This window comes from Takifugu flavidus, chromosome 11 (assembly GCF_003711565.1).
Source record: "Takifugu flavidus isolate HTHZ2018 chromosome 11, ASM371156v2, whole genome shotgun sequence".
Classification (NCBI taxonomy): Eukaryota; Metazoa; Chordata; class Actinopteri; order Tetraodontiformes; family Tetraodontidae; genus Takifugu; species Takifugu flavidus.
The window spans coordinates 6,480,523-6,501,021 of NC_079530.1; the positions used below are offsets into that span (position 1 = coordinate 6,480,523).

At 42.7% G+C, this 20,499-nt stretch overlaps 3 protein-coding genes across 3 annotated transcripts; 2 read left to right on the forward strand and 1 right to left on the reverse strand.

Moving 5' to 3' along the window:
* Positions 1 to 306: 306 nt before the first annotated feature.
* Positions 307 to 13,724, forward strand: LOC130533289 (calcineurin subunit B type 1). The gene is made up of 6 exons (XM_057046545.1): positions 307 to 605; positions 5,959 to 5,998; positions 9,938 to 10,114; positions 10,241 to 10,300; positions 10,657 to 10,841; positions 11,656 to 13,724. The coding sequence occupies exons 1-6, from the start codon at positions 603 to 605 to the stop codon at positions 11,701 to 11,703; spliced, it is 513 nt and encodes a 170-aa protein (XP_056902525.1). The 5' UTR covers positions 307 to 602; the 3' UTR covers positions 11,704 to 13,724.
* Positions 13,552 to 15,847, reverse strand: pno1 (partner of NOB1 homolog). Its single transcript, XM_057046544.1, has 7 exons — positions 15,551 to 15,847; positions 15,190 to 15,336; positions 15,019 to 15,102; positions 14,812 to 14,872; positions 14,574 to 14,691; positions 14,342 to 14,412; positions 13,552 to 14,203 (listed from the first exon to the last, which is right to left on the reverse strand). Exons 1-7 carry the CDS (start codon positions 15,746 to 15,748, stop codon positions 14,136 to 14,138), a joined length of 747 nt encoding a protein of 248 aa, XP_056902524.1. The 5' UTR covers positions 15,749 to 15,847; the 3' UTR covers positions 13,552 to 14,135.
* Positions 15,848 to 16,733: 886 nt separating this feature from the next.
* On the forward strand, positions 16,734 to 20,114 carry dnaaf10 (dynein axonemal assembly factor 10). The gene is made up of 8 exons (XM_057046548.1): positions 16,734 to 17,051; positions 17,395 to 17,495; positions 17,606 to 17,736; positions 17,855 to 17,956; positions 18,179 to 18,294; positions 18,760 to 18,894; positions 19,357 to 19,454; positions 19,529 to 20,114. The coding sequence occupies exons 1-8, from the start codon at positions 16,839 to 16,841 to the stop codon at positions 19,734 to 19,736; spliced, it is 1,104 nt and encodes a 367-aa protein (XP_056902528.1). The 5' UTR covers positions 16,734 to 16,838; the 3' UTR covers positions 19,737 to 20,114.
* Positions 20,115 to 20,499: the final 385 nt, after the last annotated feature.

Sequence of the window (20,499 nt, forward strand, 5' to 3'; positions counted from 1 at the left end):
TAACCAATTATGAATTGTTAATGTTTAGCACAGTCAAATGATCAACTACTCCTACCTCTAAAATCAAAGGAGTTTGAGCCTTACTTTTGGTCTAGCTCTTCTCTAATTTAACGTAAAATCTCACTCTCTACAGTCCTAAACGAGGAGTGACAATCAATAAGGAAAATAATTCCGTATTTATGAATTTAGTGTACCGGTAATTGCCATGTTCGTGTAGTGCGCCCATGCCACCGTCAGGGGGCAGTCGAGAACAAAGTTATAGGTGAGGAAATGTATAAATAAATAAATATAGCTCCTTGTTCCCGGATGTACAGTAGTGCTGCACCTCCCCCGCCACCGCCTGCTTGTCAAACCGAGCCTCCTCCTCCGCTTACTGTCTCCTCCCAGCAGATCTCCCTCCCTTTGCCACTGCAGTGAAAACCTCGGTAAAGGAGAAATTGACGGAGAAAGGTGTCTGTAGCTGGGTGTGCAGCCAGGACGAGACCCCGGAGAGAATCCCGAGAACGCGTGTTTAAATATCCCTCCGCAGCCGAGCGACCCTCCGCGTGTTGGTGTCCTCTCTTCCGTTCACATCGCCTGGATTTCATCATCCGACCTGCAAGATGGTAAGCGGCAAAGCGCCTAATTTTAGCCTACCTTCCGCTGGTAAACACACCAGCGGGCAGGCCTGCGATTCAATGTATCGAACGATGTGGCGTTTTCAAGCTTGACAGTCGACCGCGGAGGGCTGCGAGGAGAAGAGAACGCTCTTCTCGACCCACTTTTGGCTCCTTGCAGCGCTCCCTCCGAGGAGCACCCCGGGGCTGACAGTAGCCTGAAGCCTGTGGCCCACATATTTCCCAACCCCTCTCAGAAAAGCCCTTCAATTCCCAACGAGGCTTAAGTAAATTACTTTTCCTGACAAAATAAGCAGCCAGATCGAGTACCCGTTTGGGCCATATTTCACGCACCAGGCAGGCGTAATGTAACGCCTTCTCAAGTCACGTCTTTAGACTTACTGTCCACGTTAAAAGTGTTTTGATTCAAGAAGCTATTTTGCGTTAACAGGGCAGGCTGGAGAGTCGGAGTACTGATTTAGCTCCAGGGCTTTACGGAAAAGCCGTGGCTTCGTTTGTATTATTTACAGCGGTTCTCAAGGAGGCTGCCATTATAGGCCACAGGATCTGCTCGTCCTGCCTCAGATCACCGTGCACTTCACCTATGCATTTATTGCATGTATACATGTATGTGTGTAATATGACGCTTAGTTGGTAAAAAGGCTCACTATGTTCACCAATAAGAGAAGTGCACAGGAGAATTGCCACTAATCAGCAACAAGGGGCGTATCTTCAGGGTGCCCTTCCTCCACCCCGCTGTCTCCCATTCGACCACAGCTCAAACACAGGCCTCAATAACTCAATTGGGATATTTAGACTTGAAGGTGCACGGTGCTGGGTATTGTAAATGTATACCTTTTGCAAAGTTACATTGCATCGACTCTAAACCTCATGAGAGCAAAGATCCATGTAGCTGCCCCAAGATCCTGCAGCGGCAAAGCTGCCAGCATTATTTAACGCATGTGACTCTATCAGTGACGGTGATAATAAGGAAAGTTGCTCGGTACCTTTGGCATGTTGCTACCCTTCCCGACCTGTAACAATGGAAGCCCAGATGATTGTTTCTGTTTGGAGCTGAACTGCAGCTACACCACTGCCTTACTCCTCCTGTGCACACTCTCTTATTAAAATGCTACACAACGCTCAGGTCCCTCTGCATGGTGATAAAAGTTCTCACAGAGGCTTTACACTGTCTCTTGTGCTGATTCTGCACACAAGGTTCATGATGCTGCAGTACAACAAACAACATTAGCAGTGGCCTCTACACTAAGCACATATCCAGTGGGGCTAATCTAAATTGCTCAATGCAAAGAACACCTTGTTACATTTGACATGCAGAAAACTCAGCTCAATGCCAGAGGGCAGAAACTCAGAGCACGCATGTCACAGAGCTAGTGTGCCAACTTATGGCCTGTCAAAATGTATTCTTCTCAGCTGTGGTGGGGAGGTGTTGGGGGAAGGGACAGGCAGTTGCTTAAGCATGTAGTGAAATGATCTGATGCTGAGGGGACCATATGCTGCCTTGCAATCAAGCACCACCCACATAAAGATTGAGCTGGAGCTGATGTAAAAGAGATAAAAGCCACAGCAAACCAGCAGCAGAAGTGATGATCAACCCTACATGATCCACGCTGCACTTCCATGCAGCCCACTCAAGCTGGATTTATTCCCCTCACAAGCCACTGCGCCACTGCAGCGCTGGCGTTGCACTGGAACCAGCGTTTCCCCGCACGCACCTTTCTTTCAGCCTTGTAATCAGCGCAAGGCGAACTTTAATAAATAGGGTGTCAAAGGTTGCGTCTGTAATTACTGATTTGTCAATGTTTTAACAGATAGAGTCAAAGTGCACAGTAGTGCTCTGACGTTGTAAAAGGTTCAAATTCTTCTTCTTATTTTTAAATACCCTAAATTAAGAATTAACACTTTAGCAACTGTTTTTTAACACGTAAAAAACCTCCTCCCCATTTGTCATGGTGCTCCTGGGCCTTCTTCCTGCGTTGCCGCATTATTCAGTGTGTATTTGGTTATAAGTTGAACTCTATAAATACAGTAAAGCTTCATCACCACTGACTAAAGCTTGAATCTTGAGTATTATCCGTTTGCCTGGCAGCATGAAGCCCTTCCGTCCTTCTGCAGGTAATCTGCATCTGTGGGAAGAAATGGGAATGGACTCTGCTGGTTTGGTCATTTTTTCCCATATTCTCACGTGACACCTGAATCTGTTGGAGATCCCTTAATACTCAACCGTGCACATAAAAAGGTCTCATATATCGCAGAATTGGAGGCAGGTAATGTAATAATGACGTCGTCAGAGTCGTTTCTGGGACAGATCCTTCATTTCTCCCAGTTATGATGCCACCATGTTATAAGCCACATTTTATTAGCTCTTTATTGGCTGAACAGAAAAGTGGAGGAATTCATTCAGTTTCAAGGCTGATGTGAAAGAGCAGCTCTTCTTTCTGCCCTCCCCAGAGGAGGGAAAGATTGCAGTCCCTAAAACAAATACAAGCACTAGAAAATTGGTGCTGGATGGAAAGAAGCACGGTGAATCAGCAAAATATGCAGGAAATGAAAAGCGCGGCGACGGTGGAGCTGGATTCTACCCACCGCCCGGTCGGGCAGCTGCTCCTCGGCCTTCCCTACTGTTGCTGCTTTTAAAAACCGTTCCTCTTCAGGCCTGAAATCTGCTTCACTACCTTTCGACACCGGAACTCAGTCACTGTTTCAGAAATAGTTCTTTTTTGTGTTGCGTGTTTACAGGGAATCTTTGCAAGCGAATCTAGCAGGTCCTGCAGCTGCATGGTGGTGCAGAGGTTGGCACAGGTGTGTGTGGAGTTTGCATGTTCTCCCAGTGCCTGCGTGGGTTTTCTTCAGGCTGCCCAGTTCCTTCCCACAGTTCAGAAACATGCGCATTAGCCTGTTTGGAGGCTCTGATTTTGTCCCTGGCTGTGAGTGAATGTTTGTGTCCTGTGCTGGTGACCTGCCCAGAGTGAATCCCCACCTCTCGCCAAGCGACTGCATGGAGAGACTCCAGCACCTCCCATGACCTTGATTAGGAATACCAGAGTATACCAGATCTCCTTAGGGCCGAGGTGACTTTAGATGCTCTAGATATTGAGTTTGATTTGGCCTTGTGCAGCATTTTGATTTATTTTTAGGAATAGTGTCACTGCCCCTTCCCACTTTAGGTTAGACAGAGGCTGCATGGGGCCAGGAACCCAGAACCTCATTTAGTCCAACATATTCTGCTGACTCTCCAGTTTATTTTCAACTGTGATGGTGAGCTCTCAGTTGACTAAATGGATTTGATCCAGCCTGTTTGGAAAGAAAAGCCTCAAATACAGTAATCTCGTCTTCTCCTCCTTGACGTCTGCAGCCCCCTGTAATGTACTCCCCAGCCTCTGATGTTGTGACTAGGCTGTGCAGTTCTATAATTAGCTGGGTTTTTTGGGTCGGCCGTAGTGCTGTTGAAGCAGCGATATTGCCAGGCTTTTCATTATGCAAGACGTGTTTGGCGTGCTAAGGTCTAATTGATTGTGAATGAGGCATGCGTTATTGATGAGCCAACACGGGTCTCTCCCCGTCTCTCTTCCTCACAGCTATACCACATGCCTTTTCACTTTGCTTACTCGTAAATATTTATGCATCATCATTATCATCACCCCCCTATTTGCTTCTCTGGAAATGAGCAGCAAGGATCACGAACTGCATCTTGTGGCCTTTAGCAGAAGACATGACAAGATTTGCTTGTTAGCCACACTCGTAAACTTAGACGGGCCTCAGTAAACCTGTAATCCTCAAACCCAAATCTGCTTTGCTGTAAGTCTCTTCACCTCCAGAGACCCTGCTTCTAGCACTTATTTGAGTGTCCACAACCTTATATAAAAAGATACCAATGAGGTGAAATGAGATGTTTTCAATTTTATTTTCTATTCAATCTTTTTTACATACATATTACAGTGGTCAGTAGGTAAAAAACAGTTTTTACTTGCCCAACATGTGAAGTTCACAGATTCACGTTGATATTATCCTTATTAATAGATGGTTGGTGGCTTTAATGTTTCAGTGTTGAAGGTTTTTTTGGGGGGCAGAAATGAATAAAAGATTTCTAATTATATTTTCATCATTCATGGCTTCAAGCTGCCTCGCCCATTATCAAAAACTAGCACAGGACCATTCATATTCCAAATGATTGCACCTTTTTAGAGGTTTGGATGAGAAGACTCAAAGAATGAGACTGGCACTGTAATGTCACAGTGAAATGATGGAGCTCTGCTCAGCTAAGAGCTTGTCAAACGTTAAGTCTCTCCACTAATCCTGTGTTACCTATTTTTTTCTTACTGCTCTTAAAATACCACCTGAGATTCTGAGTTAAGTCCGTTGTGTGGTAGCAGTAAAGCCTGAGGAAATACTAATGTTGCTTTTGGATGTTTGCTTTCACCTGTTGTTAAGAGGAACAGTCCTTCATCTTCACTTAAGGCTGAACAATGAGTTTAAATCCTAACAGAGCTGTGATCTGTGATTAGCACCATGCTAACAGTTGCAGCGGCAGCATCCTCGTGTAATGATTATTCAGTAGTATTCCACTACTCATGCGCCCTCCTACTTTCCCTGCAGTCTGAATTCAATGTGCCAACAATTTTGTAAAATTACACATCTCCATGATAGTTGTATAAATTTCACACCCAATAGAATCTTATTCATGACTTTTGATCGGGCTAGCTGGGCCGTTCTGGTCAATAGCTTTCAGGCCCGGAGCATCAACACAGACTCCACATCCTCACAGCCCCACCTCTGCACAGCAGGGCCTCCGCAGTGGCTCTCGTGCGAGCGTCCATCCCCACTCCTCCTCCGGCTATCACGCTCTGGCTCGCTGGACGCTGCAGTGTTGACTGAGCTGTGGCTTTTGAGTATTAGCCAATAATGCAAACTTGCTGCTGCAGCGTCTCTGGGCTAGCAGGACTTCTCTGTAATATATGATACAAATGAGGGGGCACACTTGGACCTACTCAGGTGTCGACTTTACTTTGCACAAGTTGGGTCCCTGCCCTTATATGTGACTTGAATCGTTGTTTTTATTGTACTTTGCTGCAGCCCTTCATGAAAGGCAGTAATGCCTTTGTTGGAGCACCACGTGGAAGACTTCCAAGACACACCCTCTCATATTTTATGTTTCTGAATGATAACGGAGTATCTAAAAAGGACAACTGCGCAACCTGTTTCCTGTTTTTAAAAAGTTCGCGATGTCTAAATTAATCTGCCACTGCTTTCCACGTGCTGCCGCCACCAGTGTTTGTTTGCGAGTGCTAACTTCATTTACAGGCAGCTTCAAACATCAACCCTTTTGTTTCTCTCTCCTCAGGGAAATGAAGCCAGTTACCCCCTGGAGATGTGCTCGCATTGTAAGTATTTTCTGGTTTTGCTTCTTCTCATTTCTGAATTTCAGTTTAGTAAATTTCAAAATACCTCCCAGTAAGACATTGTTATGCTTTAAGGAGGAAGGCTCAAGGTGGTGAGTCATGTTCCTTTGTCTTCAGCACAACCCTGTGTTGTTCAGACATCCCCGCAGATTGCAGATGTCTCTGCTTGCATTGATGGGTTTAACATGGAAAACAGATTCCCTGCTTGAGTCTCATCAGCAGCGAGACGGTGACAAATCAGTGAAATTGAGGGAACCCATTATTATGTCGTCACATAACTGTTAATCTAGTCTCAGTAATGGTTCCAAACATCCGTGTGGAGGACGTATGAAGCAGCACTTCACAATTCAAAGGAGAAATAAGTAGGAGCCAAAACTCCTCTTTCTTTTCACCCCTCCCCTTCTTCTTCAAAAAAAAAAGTCTGGACACTGGGTGGACAAATCCGTGTGTGCAGTGTCACAGTTCCCAGCGGAGCAGCTGCTCGGCCCGTCATGTCTTGACAGGCAGGCATCAGTCTTCTGGTCAGGTCAGGTTTACTGAGCCTCACCTCAATCATTACCCCCCTCGGTGATACATGAGCTAACACATTCTTGCATCCACAGGCCAGTGCCTGCCCTCATAGCGCGTTCAGCTCAGCTACTCGACCACGTAGATCCATGTAGAGGCCACTTTCCTCTTATCGGTGCTTAGATCAAGCAAAATTTAATGGCCTACTTGTGAGCGTGCATACACCACACACACCTCCACACACACTCTGAAAGCGCATGCACACGCCCACTCAGCTCCGCCGCTTTCGACCCGGTGCGCTCACACATGCACGCAAACCCCCCCCCCCCCCTCAAACCATGGAGGGCTTGTTTGTGGCCACCCAAAATAAACGACAGGCGACTCACTGGAGTTTCTTGTTGCTAGGGGTTTCCCTGAGGGCGGCAGCCAGAGCCTCTGTTAGCGGGGTAAGTCGGGGGTTTTCTGATGACAGCGTGGCTAAAAATACACTAGAGCGCTGCCCTGCTTCATCCACGGTTTGGTCTGTGCAGATGAGTTGTACATTATCAGAGCACCTAATGCACTGAGCTGCACTGATCTCCTGTTTAGTTTCACACACTGTGCAGCGTGAGAGACGGTACTAAAGGACTGCGTTAATATGAGCTTCTTTAGTGTAGGAGATAAAAACAGCAGGAGAAACGACAACAGGAGAGCTCAGAAGGTCCTCAGATCACACATCACGTCCGTTAGACTGAGTCGCAGGAGGTTTTAATCCACGATGTCAGGCTACGGTGCTAATTAGCAGTGTCATTTTGCAGATACATGTAATTATTGCACTCTAATACACTCTACAGTACCTTCCTCATGTTTACCCACTTTCACAGCTCATCGTGTACATTTGGGCTGCCACACACAGCAGGCTGTAATTATCTGTAACATGCAGGTTGCGGTTGGCTCTCTATTATAGCACATTCCCGTTGAGAATCGCCGTTAACGCAGTCACATGTGATGTGTGGGGGGGTGATGCATGCTTGAGAGGACAGAAATCACTAATGACATTTTGGGAACATTGTGTTTTTCATAATTAAAACAAAAATGGGCTGGAAAAGCCGACTGCACGTTTCAGTTTGCACAGCTGTGCTACTGTTAAATGGAGGGTGTTTGACAGTTCAGATGATACTGCGGGCTGAAAAAGATCTACTGGACAGTAAACAAGGCCGCCCAAAATTAGGGTATTGCCATCTTAGTCTGAGTACAGATAGAAAGGTCTGTCGTTGATGATGCCACACAAAGTGGTGAACAGGAAAACAATATGGACCCACATTAGATTCCAGTATCAGCAGCTGCTGTTCACTGGAAACCTGCGTTAGCTCAGACACTAAGCTTGAGCACTGTCTGTCTGTTTGGGTGGGGGGGCAGATGGGTTCCAGTTGCTAAGTAACAGAGCAGTTGAGGATGCATGAAATGCTTATGAAAGTGTGTGTATTGCTCTGTGGTGGAGAATATGAGATTATCATAATCATCTCACAGTTACATTGGGCCTCCCTGAGAGCTGCTCATTAGCATAGCAGAGTGAGAGGTCTGCGGGACTGAGCAGCCTCTTCAGGAAGCACTTTAGGTGAGGACATCCTGCTTTTTGGAGTTGGTAAAATTGTCTCTTTTAGATTATAGGTTGTTTGCCATGAATATCCTGTTACTATATATCAGGAAACTCCTGACCTTTTGCAAGTCAATTTGCTTAAACTAAGACTGTAATTAATGCTTTAATATTTAAGGATCCATGCATTTTCCTGACAGCACCTCAAGTTCTTATGAGAATTATTTAAAAGTAAATCAAATGCAAGGATCTGAGCCTTCAAATGTGACGATAGTCCATTTACGCTGCAGGAACGGGAACATATGAGATGTCCTCTCTGACTCCTTCCTTGTCCTATTAGACAAAATTGCACAGATTATGTTTAGTGCGTTAGCTTACATTACTGTCCCTCACTAAACTTCAACCTACCAGGCTGGTGTCGTATGCTATCACCAGGAAACAGGAGGCTGATGAGGACGTGTTTGATGTCAGAGGCCAGCCGATGGTTCAGATTCTCCCACTGACACACATCCTGTGGAGATGAGGAGATTTTGTCTGTGTGCAGATATGAATTATGTATTGTGTATGTATGATGTCAGTGGCACAAAAACTAATCAATAAACCGGTGCCCCAGTCTGCTTCATTTAGATAAAAATACATTCCTGTTGTACTGATTGGCTGTTTCCTGTTCAAACAAGGCTTGATGAACACTACCTTCAGTAGTGGTTATTAATCAGTTTAATAAAGCTATTTTACTGGTGACTGATTTGGACGCTGTAGTTGAATCATTTTTGAGGCAAGAGACAACATAATCTCCTTTCATGATGGTTTGAATAGTAGATAATTGCAGTGGATATTTAACATTAGTTTGATCCACTCCTGTCTACACAAAGGTGTGAGGCAGTTCAGACAACTTTGTTACAGTCTGAAGATGTTCCTTGTTTCTTTAGTTGGTTGCTAATTTTGCTAGCTCCTTAAATGTTCTCTGAAACCGCCACAGGTCCAGGCTTCGCTTTCAGGACAGCTTCTGTGGTGGTCGGTTTTTAACATTCTCACGTTTCTTTCTTACTCCTGCATCTTCCTGATGGAAATCACATGTTAAAAACCTTCAGTTTCTTGACGATGCGTCAGGATTATGTGACACGTGTCATTTCCCATCCCAGATTTAATAGGTGTCGTCGTAGTAGCGTAGGGTTGGTCTGCTGGGTCATGTGACCACACAGCATGAATGAGCTTATATCATGATTGTGGAGTGGCTTTGTTATTGCGTGCGGATTACACTTGGCGTCGTTCACCTCAGTGGACGGGGAATTCAGATTGTGAATGATGGCCGGAGGAAAAAGGATCAACATGTTCCGAAAACACCAGTAGAAAACAGCTGCTGTGAGTTTGAAGATCCTAACTTTGCAATTGTATTTCAACCTTTGCCTATTGCATCATATTTTATGCAAGGTATATAATGTTTGGAGCTTTTATTAGGGGCTGCAGAGTTTTTAAGTCTTAAGATAATTGTGTGTGGTCCGTGATACCTTTCTGACTATCTGTGCGTTAGCTTCAAATATTGGTATTCTTCATAAATATCCACAGGCCTGATCCATGTGTGTCCTCACCCACCTTGGAAGAATGTTGCTGCAGGTGAAACATGCACTGGTTATTTTTCTATCCCCTCTGGACATTTTCTTCTTTTGTTCCTTTGTCCTGTTGCTTGTGGGTGTCAGAACAGACGTATCTAACCTGTGCTCACTTGAAACGTTGCTGCAGTTTCGATGATCCGGGAGGTAGATAGCAAAATCAGATACATGGATATAATAATGTGGCATGTAGACCTTACCACCATCTCTCTTTTTGTCTTTGTCCAGTTGATGCTGATGAGATTAAGAGGCTAGGGAAGAGGTTTAAGAAACTCGACCTAGATAATTCTGGCTCCCTCAGTGTGGAGGAGTTCATGTCGCTGCCAGAGCTCCAACAGAACCCGCTGGTGCAAAGGGTCATCGACATATTTGACACGGATGGGAATGGAGAAGTAGACTTTAAAGGTATGTGAATGAGGTTTATGTATTTATGCGGCTACATCCTCAGTAAATAATGGTTTGAGCTCTGAATATTTGCTTTAGTGTGTGATGGATAACACAGCGAAGCTTAGATTGTTCTCCTCATTGCAGAGTTCATTGAGGGAGTCTCGCAATTCAGTGTCAAAGGAGACAAGGAACAGAAGCTTCGATGTAAGTAAAGGCGCCTCTTTGTGCAAACAGTGTGCAGCTAGAGCAGCTCTGATTCAGAGCATCTCAAGTCTGATATAGAGGCCGACTTCTGCCAACTAGCAGATGCTTCTTCCAACTGTTCGATGGTCTCTTTCATCAGAATAACTAAAAAGAACCAAGTTGAGTGTCTCCAAGGTGATCCTCATTTGTTCTGTTAGTCCTGTGTGAGGCTTCGCTGCTATTATTAATGTGATTCTACACTATGAATGGGGAATTAAGGTCCTGGACCCTTGGATATAGAATATACACTAAAAGATAATCTGCTCAGCCTCTCGGCTGTTCCTGCCACCACCCTAATGCCAAACTCTGTGTCACAGTTGCTTTCAGGATTTATGACATGGACAAAGACGGCTACATTTCCAACGGAGAGCTCTTCCAGGTGCTGAAGATGATGGTGGGCAACAACCTGAAGGACACGCAGCTTCAGCAGATCGTAGATAAGACTATTATTAATGCAGACAAGGACGGAGATGGCAGGATATCCTTCGAAGAGTTCTGTGCAGTAAGTCTGAGCCCTGGCTGGGTGTTCTGGGGTTTGATGCCGCAGGTTGGAGAAGAAACATGGCCCAGTCCGATTGTCTCATTTAAGAGGCAAAACTACCCGTGCAGCTAATCTTCTCTAAAAAGTGTCGAGGGCGTTTTCCCTGCAAAGCATTTTCTGAAATAAAAGAGACCATTTGTAATTCTGGCAGGCGCCACAGTTGATGGCTCCATCTCCAGAGCCTTGAACTAAAAAGGCTCTCATCCTTGTGGGAGTGTATTTCCAGGATGGCGCAGGAGACTATTACATCCTGTTTTTCACAGAGGACCGCAGCTCAAAGACATCATGCTGTGACATAGTTTCAGTCTGGCTCATGCTGTGGTTGTCCTGATCAGAGGCTGGTCGGGCGTAAAAATATTACAATACTTACGAAAATAGACTCGGTCAAAATGGCTACAGTAGTAAATGGGATGAAAGGAGGTCCGCTCAATTGGTTTCACATTCATTTTTGTGTACTCACCATTCACAGCGAGCTTGTACTGTAGTAATCATTCATGGTCTCAGCTTTATTGAAGGTGGAACACAAAATAGTGGGGGTGGGACTCATCAGGGTGTTTCAGGAAGTAAACCTGCTCCGTAGTGGATTCAGTCATAATGCAGCAGCCCTTTCAGGTAAACTTGACCGTGAGATTCTATAATCTCCTGTACAAAAGCCCATTTAAGCATTTATCCCTAATCAAAACATTCCATCCTGATAAGCCGATTTTGATGCTCTGATTTGGGAATTCTGCAAAGTTTTTCCAGCTGCATTAACGGAAATGTTGTCTGTCCGCAGGTGGTCGGTGGTCTTGATATACACAAAAAGATGGTGGTGGATGTGTGAGCACCCCTCTGCTTGCCGACTCCCCCCATTTCCTCCTCGACAGCCGCTTTCTCCACCATCTCTGAAGATCTGCTCATGACGTCCGGCAAAAATGCTCTCTGTAACTCAATGGAAGTATTCCGTCTCTCGCTCTCTACATGAAGCCACTTTTTACTTTTAAAAAAACCACAGGCCTCGTGAAGCCAACTTAGAAGTGTAATTGGACTGTAATTCCTCTCAATAACCCGGTCGTAGCACTTTAAGAGACTGAAGGGCATCTGTCACTTGCAAGAGCGTCTAATATCGGATTGGGGAGAAAGGGGGGGTGTAGCGAGAGGCTGGTTGGCTTGTTCATATTGCATCCATTTTTGTTAACTGTTATTTTTGATATTTATTTTGTCTTTTATAAAGAAAAAAATACACGTTATATCTATGGTTGTCTGATGAGGGGAAGTGAATAGTATTTTAACACTTGACTTCAATACAGTAGGGTATGAAGTGCCAACTAGAACATATCCAGTCCAGGTCATTAAGTATCATCACGGCTGCCATTCATGCTGGGAAACGCTTTTAGCTGCACCAACACATGTAATATTTACAGTTCATTTTCACATTTTGACCCGATTGTCCCGTTTAAGCTGTACAAGCAGTGGGGAGAAGACCAGTAAGGCTTCCACCCTTAACAAGACGATTTAGATTTTTCTTTTTGTGTTAAGTGAGCTAGTTTCCCTCATACTGACGAATGTGTTTATATTGTTGCAGATTATCCTTGTTTTCTGTCTTGAAAATATAGGTACATGCCAAGATTCTTTTTTCCATAAGTAATTTGTGGCTACAAAGCAGATGAGTGGTTTACTCAGTTTATAGCATTTTTGTATTGTGCCGATCTGCAATGCAAAGTACAGCTCTGCTCTCACAGATTAATGGACTGAAATCAGCAGAGGTTTAAAAGGAGAGTGAGAAATGGTGCGATTATACAGCCTGTGCAAGTATATAGCAAATTAAGAGACTTATCTACAAGCAGCATTTTTTTAACCAGTGTGTGTTATTATGTTTCATCATCTGTTAATGAGGAAAAAGGACTTCACCTTCCCCTCGCCATGCAGGACAGTTCCCTCAAAGCAACACACTTGGGATCTTGTGTTGATCGGTGTGCAGCGGGGTCGACTGTATCATATAGGGTTTTTTAAAGTATACATTTCAAAAGTTGGCTTCCTCTCCCGCTTGACGTTAAAATAGCCTCATCCTCCACCTTTAACCCACTAATACAGCGAGAGAAGACATTAAACCAAATCTCAATTTCAAAGGGAAACACGCTTTCTACCATAAACTGCATCGGGGTAGCTTTCTGGTTTTGATTCGGAGGCCGACTGCCGGTTTGAGGAGTTTTCTGTCAGAGGTGTGACTCTGGAGTGCTCTGTTGTCCCTAACCCCAAAGCTCTGCACGGCTTGGGCCTCCCTGTGCTTGCATGACATGGAACTATATTTTTGTTGTGCATGTAAATCAATTTTTGAAATAATCCTCTTGTTTACACATGGATGGTGATGTTAATATATTTAAGAATTTAATGGTATACAATATGGATGTTGCCAAACTTGGTAAACACATATTATGAGAGGTAATCCAAATGAACTACATGTAACTTTTTTGTATTTTGTCCGGGTCAGCAAAATGCTTCTATTCCAGTAAAAGTTGCATATCTGATCCTGTTTCAAACTGCCACACACTGTAATCAGCTTAAAGGGGAACTTTTGATGTTTTGATTTTCTTTTTTGTATATAAGTATTTGTTAAATGCAGCTCTGGCATCTCTGTATAGTTCAGATTGCGCTTTAGTTTGTAAGTGCTTTTTTTCTGAGGGACTTTGGATTCTTTTTTTAGTTTGTGTGGGAATATCTGAAATTTATGTTTGAGAACCATCTTTCTTTTTTTTTTTCTTCCTTTTCTGCATGCTGCATCTTATGCTGTGGGACTGTTGGAAACTTGATACTGTATGAAAATTAAACAAAATTTAAATAAACTTTGAAATGTTGAAAGTAAAAGGTTTGTCACATTTGTAAGGGTTCTGTCCCCATTTGAACATTGTTTAGTGGAAACACTTCAAAAATGTTTTTTTTAGTGGGGATTGAAATTTATTCACACAATCACGCTCCCACATGTACATGTGATTTGTTTGGCTCGTATTTTGGATCATTACACGTACAAATATTTTGCCAACTGTCCATTATTAAGTCCAAGGGACAGAAAAGTATTCACCTGCTATTAGTTCAAATGGGAGTTCTGCATCTGAACTTCAGGTGAGGAAAATCTACAGTCTCACAGCCTGTAGTCCTGTGGATGTGCAACATCTGTACAGCTGCAGTCGCTCACGGATGACTGTACCCCAACTCAATAATACAGCAACTCCTGGAGCGAATGAGGCGCTATAAATAAACACTGGAGCCTGGAAGAGTTCAGAATCTCTCTGCAGCCCGGCTAGCTACTGCCCTGATGTTGCCGTAGACCTTTGATGGTGGACTTCCTGTAGGCACAAAAGGGATTTACAAAGGTTAGCGCTTAGTACCACAAATACATTCAAAGGGTTGTGTTCTAAATGTGACATCAAACATGTGATTACACCTTTCACTCTATTGATTGAGTGCTAAAAAAAACATTTTACCTAAAATTAGGTTGCATATCGCTGTCCTGGCCATCTTGATATTCTGGAAAGACCCCAAAATATGAACTTTTCTGTAAAACAACATTGAAATGCTTATAAGGACAGTCTTTGTCAACCTATACGTCATCATGCTTTTGTATTTCTGATCTGGGATCCAGAGCATAAATACTCCTGTTAACTGGTTAAAAGTAAATGAAAGATTTAAACAATAAAAATAACAAGGAATGCTCACGTGTCTGCAAGTACAATCCGAGTCTTGGTGACATTTTCAATGGTGAATTTTGTTTTTCCTCCCTTGCCTGCGATTCTTCCTATGGCTCTGGACAAGTGATCTCCCTTTAGAGGTTTAACTGCCAAACCAAATTATGTCAAATTAGTTAAACACTGACCAGAGGGATCAGACGCTGAGTAATATCATATGCTGCCACACCAAAAGCGTTTAATACGACTTAATGTACATGTAATCTTACCGTCTGTGATATCAAAACTTTCCAGGAAAAGCTCATCTAACCGCATAAGAGCTAAGGCATCCTGAAAAGAGACATTTTGTCTGTCAGATCATAAGCCAAATGTGCAGCAACTATTTGGCTACTAGACACAAACATCAGACAGGACTAAATAAGACATTTAATAATATGACACGCCCTTCTAAAAGATCATTCTATGAAGGTACTTACTTCAACCTGGAATCCTAAAACAAATGCCTTTATAAAGTCTGCAGCTTTAGTGAGAGCACCAACATCCTGGGTTTCTTTGCAAGTCTGCAAAAAGTAGGGACAACACACTATTATTGGAAACAATTGTGGGTTTTTAATAAATGAACTCACATTTTGGATAGGGAAACCTACTTTGATCTCCACATTCCTAGTTTTCAGGTTAAACCGAACTTGGAGCTGAAGATTTTCCACAATTGCTGTGAATATCTTAGTCCAGTTCTCCTTTAGTGGGGTATATCTGTTAGCTGGGACGGGGATTTTGCGCATCTCATCTGGCCCCTGAAACAAATTTATTAATCATATCAATTAAAGTATGTACACTACATGTAATGAGCCTTTACTTTACTGCTTTCTCCCTGAATTACGTAAGCCACAGTGCGATAGTATTCAAGTCATACGTTGTCATTAAACAAGCTTTTAGTCGCTACCAGAGCAACTTCTTTCACAATGAAAACAAACCTGATTCTTTCCCTTTTAAAAACGCACTACTCACCGTTAATTTGTCGCCAGAAATCGGCGGAAACTGTGGTCGTTTGCTGACCACCGACTCCTCTGTGTCCATGTCTGCTCCATCTTGTTCACGTTTTCGTTTTTGACACTTCTTAGATTTTACTTTTGTGAAAGAATCCGTGTTGTGTGCAATGTCCGCGGTCTCGCCAGCTGGCGTAGTTGAAATTTTATCTGTATCCATGGCAAAATAAATTTTAAGTTAGACTAAATTACCAAAACTAGTGAGAACGAAAGACACGGAGGCATGGGGGAACCCTCGTGCAGCAAAAAGGACCCAAACAAGGTATTGACGCCTGTACACAAGAAATATTTCTTGTCAATGCTTTAGTAAATATATCCGGCTCATAGAGTTTGTGGATTTTGAACAATATGTAAAGAAATATTCAATTTTGTTTTCCTGTTTCAAATGCACACTTTGTTTAGGTAAAGTCTATCAGCATATTCAGGCAAATCTTTGGGCAGCTTCACATTTACTTTTTTGACATGGTTGAGGCTACTTCCGGTGCATCGAAATTCACAATTGTGAATATGATTTGTTGTTGTTTTTGTTTTTCATTTTATCTTGCTTAAAATTAACCCCCCCCCCCCCCCAACAAATCAAAAACAAACTGAAGTCCCCACAAGCGTTCAATCAGGAATTCATAACATTATAATATTTTAGATATCTTTTACATATCTCATTTAGATATGTATTAAATATAGGGGTGATCTTTAGACGTTACCACGTATGTATAAAATGTTTTGCCAGAATAATTAAATTTGTAGTCCCAAATCATATTTTTTCCTATTTGAAACCCAAACTGTGTTTCCATGTGTTACATTTGAAATCGTTTATTAAAGTATCTATGTATATAGCCAATATTTAATTATATATGTTATGAATTCAGAGTTTCCTTCATTTTATATGTTTTTGAAAAGTGATATACACCACCACTGCTAAGAGTTTTCTGTGTCGACTATAAAGGAGGTTTAAATTGACTTTAAAAAGGTAACAGAAGTAAGATTACGTTTGAATTTGTCATTACTCATTTAGTGCAACAACAACAACAACAACAACAACAACAATAATAATAATAACAATAATCGAAAAACCACAGAAAGCAATACCTTTACAAATGTACCACTCCCGGCTTCCGTAGATACTAGGAAGTGACATCTACAGGAAAAAGGCGGGGTCTGTCACTCCTCGTTGTATGTGTGTACTGAAAAACGAGTAACGTCACAATTGGTTTACCTATCCGGCATATACAATATCAGTCATTTAACATTTTATGCTTTTTCCCGACCAAGCAGCAACGATGTCAACGCCACTAGCAAAGCCGCAGATTATAACGCACATTCAAAAGAGTCTTAACTACACGGTGTTTGACAGTAAATGGATTCCCTGTAGCGCGAGGTTTATCTGCTTGGGGAACTTTCCCAGAGGAACAGGAGTAATGCAGATATATGAAGTGCAACGTGGAGAAGTTCAGCTTATCAAAGAGGTAACATGTACAACAAGTAAAAATTTCTCTCTTTTGTCTTTTTCCCCAATAAAACTCTCTGTAAGTCGGACTTTTATGTTGGCAAGATTATGCAGGAGTGAAGAGTCTTGCTGAGCTAGGTTAGTGTCTCCATAGTAACGGCTAACACAATAGCAGTCAGAGGTATGCACCAATACTAATGATGGAAAAGCACATGCAAATCATGGCTTTGGTGGTTCCCATTATGTTCGGTGATTTGCATCTCTGAAACACTAGTGCCATGCATTTCCTTTAACACACCCACGTTAATTCTGCGTGTACTTAAAAAATGGAATCTGAATAAAAAAAACTATTTGTGTTTCAGGTAGAGAAACCCAAGCCCTTAAAATGTGGTACATTTGGGGCCACCTCTCTCCAACAAAGACACATAGCAACTGGGGATTTTGATGGAAATCTCAGTATATGGTACTTTAGCTTCTGGCCTTATAGCCTACTATAAATCTCACTTGTCCTAATTCACATAAAAAGCTTGAACCCCTAAACTGCATTTCTGTGTTGAATGTGGTTTCCCACAGGAATCTAGAGATGCCTGGAACACCAGTGTATACTGTGAAGGCCCACAAAGAAATAGTGAATTGTATAGATGGTGTTGGTGGCCTGGGGATGGCTGACGGTGCACCTGAGATAGTCACTGGAAGCAGAGATGGTGAGAACACACAGTTATGGTGTGTACTGTATGTGTGTATCTTCTGACCAATGACTGAAAGGTTAAATAATCATATAAAGGTTAGATAATCAATTTGAAATTCTTGTGTTAATTTCAGGGACAGTAAAGGTGTGGGATCCCAGACAAAAGGATACGCCTGTAGCCAACATGGAGCCAGTGGAAGGAGAAACTAAGAGGGACTGTTGGACAGTTGCATTTGGTAAAATACAACACTCCACCTTAGATTGGTTATCTAAAAAAACTGCATTTGCCGTGTCTGAAGAGCTACGTGTGTCTGTAAAACCTAAAATATGCTGTCTTTGCACTACTGCCATGTAATATTCACATCACTAAATCAGTGTACAAATTGCAAAATATGACTACACCAACTGTGCTTTAAGGCAAACATTCTGACATAAAAACATTTCTTATTCTATTTCAGGCCACGCCTTCAATGATGAGGAGCGCTGTGTGTGTGCCGGCTATGACAACGGAGACATCAAACTCTTTGATCTACGGAATATGCGTCTACGATGGGAAACTAACATCAAAAATGGCGTAAGTTGTGTATGAAAATAGTAGTGAAGTTGTCAGAAGAATGTCTACCAACACATGGTGGGAATCTTTGTGGCATGTGATATTTGTTAAGTCAGTAAATATTTGAGAAAGATTTTCCTCTTGAAATTTGTTTGTGGAGACATTCTGGCACCACAGAAACCAAACTCTCAGCCTCACAAAGACTGTTGCAGCTCTTAATGCGGTACTAATATGCTTTTATTAGCATACATTTATTCTTGCACATGTTGTTTGTTTGGCACTGAAAGCTAAACTAGAACGGTGGAATGTGAACACTAGAAGAAGCTGAATGTAAATATGAGGAAAGAATGTATATTTTACAACAACCACAGGATGATTTGTCCATTTCCTCACACACTACAAACAACATCAGGTTTTATTACTCTGCACGCTGCAGGCCTGTTATACAATGAGAAGATTTGACATTCTTCCTCATGCTGTGTGCAGGTATGCTGTGTGGAGTTTGACAGAAAAAACATCAACATGAACAAGCTGGTAGCCACATCACTGGAAGGAAAATTCCACACCTTTGATTTGAGGACCCAGCACCCCACCAAAGGCTTCGCCTCAGTCTCTGAAAAGGTAACTGATGAGTGGAGACAGCCAGATGGGTGTGTGGCTGCTACAGGTGCAGAAACCTGTGAAGAGCGAGAATGTTGGTTTTGTTTAAATGTTCTCTGAGGTTTTTTATGTAAAAATTGCTTGGCAATCAAGCTTGAAACGGTATAAATGCAAATGAGTCTGAGTTAAAAACTGTTTCTGAGGGTCCTCAGCTTTCCTAACATTTGGTCAAATCTTGGGAAAAGACAACAGTTGCTCCAATAATAATTCCATCCATGAATTATTCCTCTGGATAATGTGATCAAAATGAAGACTACATTGCAATTCTATCAAAATAATTCTACATTTTATTTATGACGGGGATTTAAAGTCATTCATTGCAGTAAAAATTAAAAGCACATCTGTGATGAGTGTCAACAAAAAAATGAAAGAATGAGTAATAACAACTGTTAGGTTTAATATTATGAATTTTCTTTGTTTTAGGCTCATAAATCAACCATCTGGCAAGTCAGACATCTGCCTCAGAACAGAGACATTTTTATGACCACAGGGGGGGCAGGAAACTTACACCTATGGAAATAGTAAGTATAAGATAAAATACCAGCGTTACATTACTAGATCCTCGGCTGTGTATTTATACATTTTTCATTTCTAGTGAATATCCTGCCCAAAGGAGGAAGAAGGACTCGGACGGGGTCGACGTGGGCGTGGCCGGGTCTCTTAACCTCCTGCAGAACGTCACTCTGTCCACTCAGCCGCTCAACAGCCTGGACTGGAGCCCCGACAAACAAGGCTTGTGTGTGTGCTCGGGCTTCGACCAGTGTGTCCGTGTGCTCATTGTCACCAAACTGAACCAGGTGTGAGGAGGAGGAGGAGGAGAAAAGTCTGGAGCCTGATCCTGACAGAAAGTAACAGATTTCCTCTGTTATTACTCAGTGTAGCACAATCAGCCTTATATGTGCAAGTAACTGTCCTTAAAGTTGTCTTCACGCTTTAGGGCTGTAATTACAGAATGGGAGCTGGGTTGGAACATGGTTGCGTACCTTTGTTGTTCACAATCGTGCTGGGGTGAAGAAATTGGCCCTACTTTGCTCATTTTTATTTGTCTTCATTTCTGTAATGTACCTTTGCTGTGTTGGTCAGTCCAGAGTTGCACTCTTTGCCATTGGCTGTTGAGTTTCTTACTTGTCTGTTTTTTACACAAAGTTCTACAAATTAAATGTCTTTAAAGGAAAAAACTATGTTACCCCGAGGGGTCCGATCAAGAATTCAATGACGTGTTTCTGTGGTTCACAGATGGCAGAGTTTGAGATCTTTGAGGAAACACTCTGCAGGGTGATTTGTATCAATAGCCAAATTAACAGATGGGTATAAATAGCACGTCGCGGCAGCTCACTTGAAACTGGTGGCACGATTTCAACACTATATTTAAACAACACATTTGCTACATCGTCACAAGGTCACCCCTAAAAACATGTGGTTTGCACTCTGTGTCACTATTTTGGTCGTCGGCGAAGGGCGTAGTTGGCTCAGCATACAGGAGTGATTCCTCCAGGCTTCTACGTCACCCCTGAAGGCCGACTGCTCACATCTGCTGTGTCCAGGTCTATTAATAGTTTTTATTGA

Bases quoted from the DNA above. Each gene is read 5' to 3' on its own strand.
- LOC130533289 (XM_057046545.1), top strand. The intron at 5,999-9,937 runs GTAAGTATTTTC...GTCTTTGTCCAG, and splicing joins CCTGGAGATGTGCTCGCATT to TTGATGCTGATGAGATTAAG. The intron at 10,301-10,656 runs GTAAGTAAAGGC...TCTGTGTCACAG, and splicing joins CAAGGAACAGAAGCTTCGAT to TTGCTTTCAGGATTTATGAC.
- pno1 (XM_057046544.1), bottom strand. From the start codon at position 15,748: ATGGATACAGATAAAATTTCAACTACGCCAGCTGGCGAGACCGCGGAC. The intron at 15,337-15,550 runs GTGAGTAGTGCG...AATTTGTTTCAG, and splicing joins TTTCTGGCGACAAATTAACG to GGGCCAGATGAGATGCGCAA. The intron at 14,204-14,341 runs GTAAAATGTTTT...TTGTGCCTACAG, and splicing joins GATATGCAACCTAATTTTAG to GAAGTCCACCATCAAAGGTC.
- dnaaf10 (XM_057046548.1), top strand. From the start codon at position 16,839: ATGCTTTTTCCCGACCAAGCAGCAACGATGTCAACGCCACTAGCAAAG. The intron at 17,957-18,178 runs GTAAAATACAAC...ATTCTATTTCAG, and splicing joins CTGTTGGACAGTTGCATTTG to GCCACGCCTTCAATGATGAG. The intron at 18,295-18,759 runs GTAAGTTGTGTA...TGCTGTGTGCAG, and splicing joins AAACTAACATCAAAAATGGC to GTATGCTGTGTGGAGTTTGA.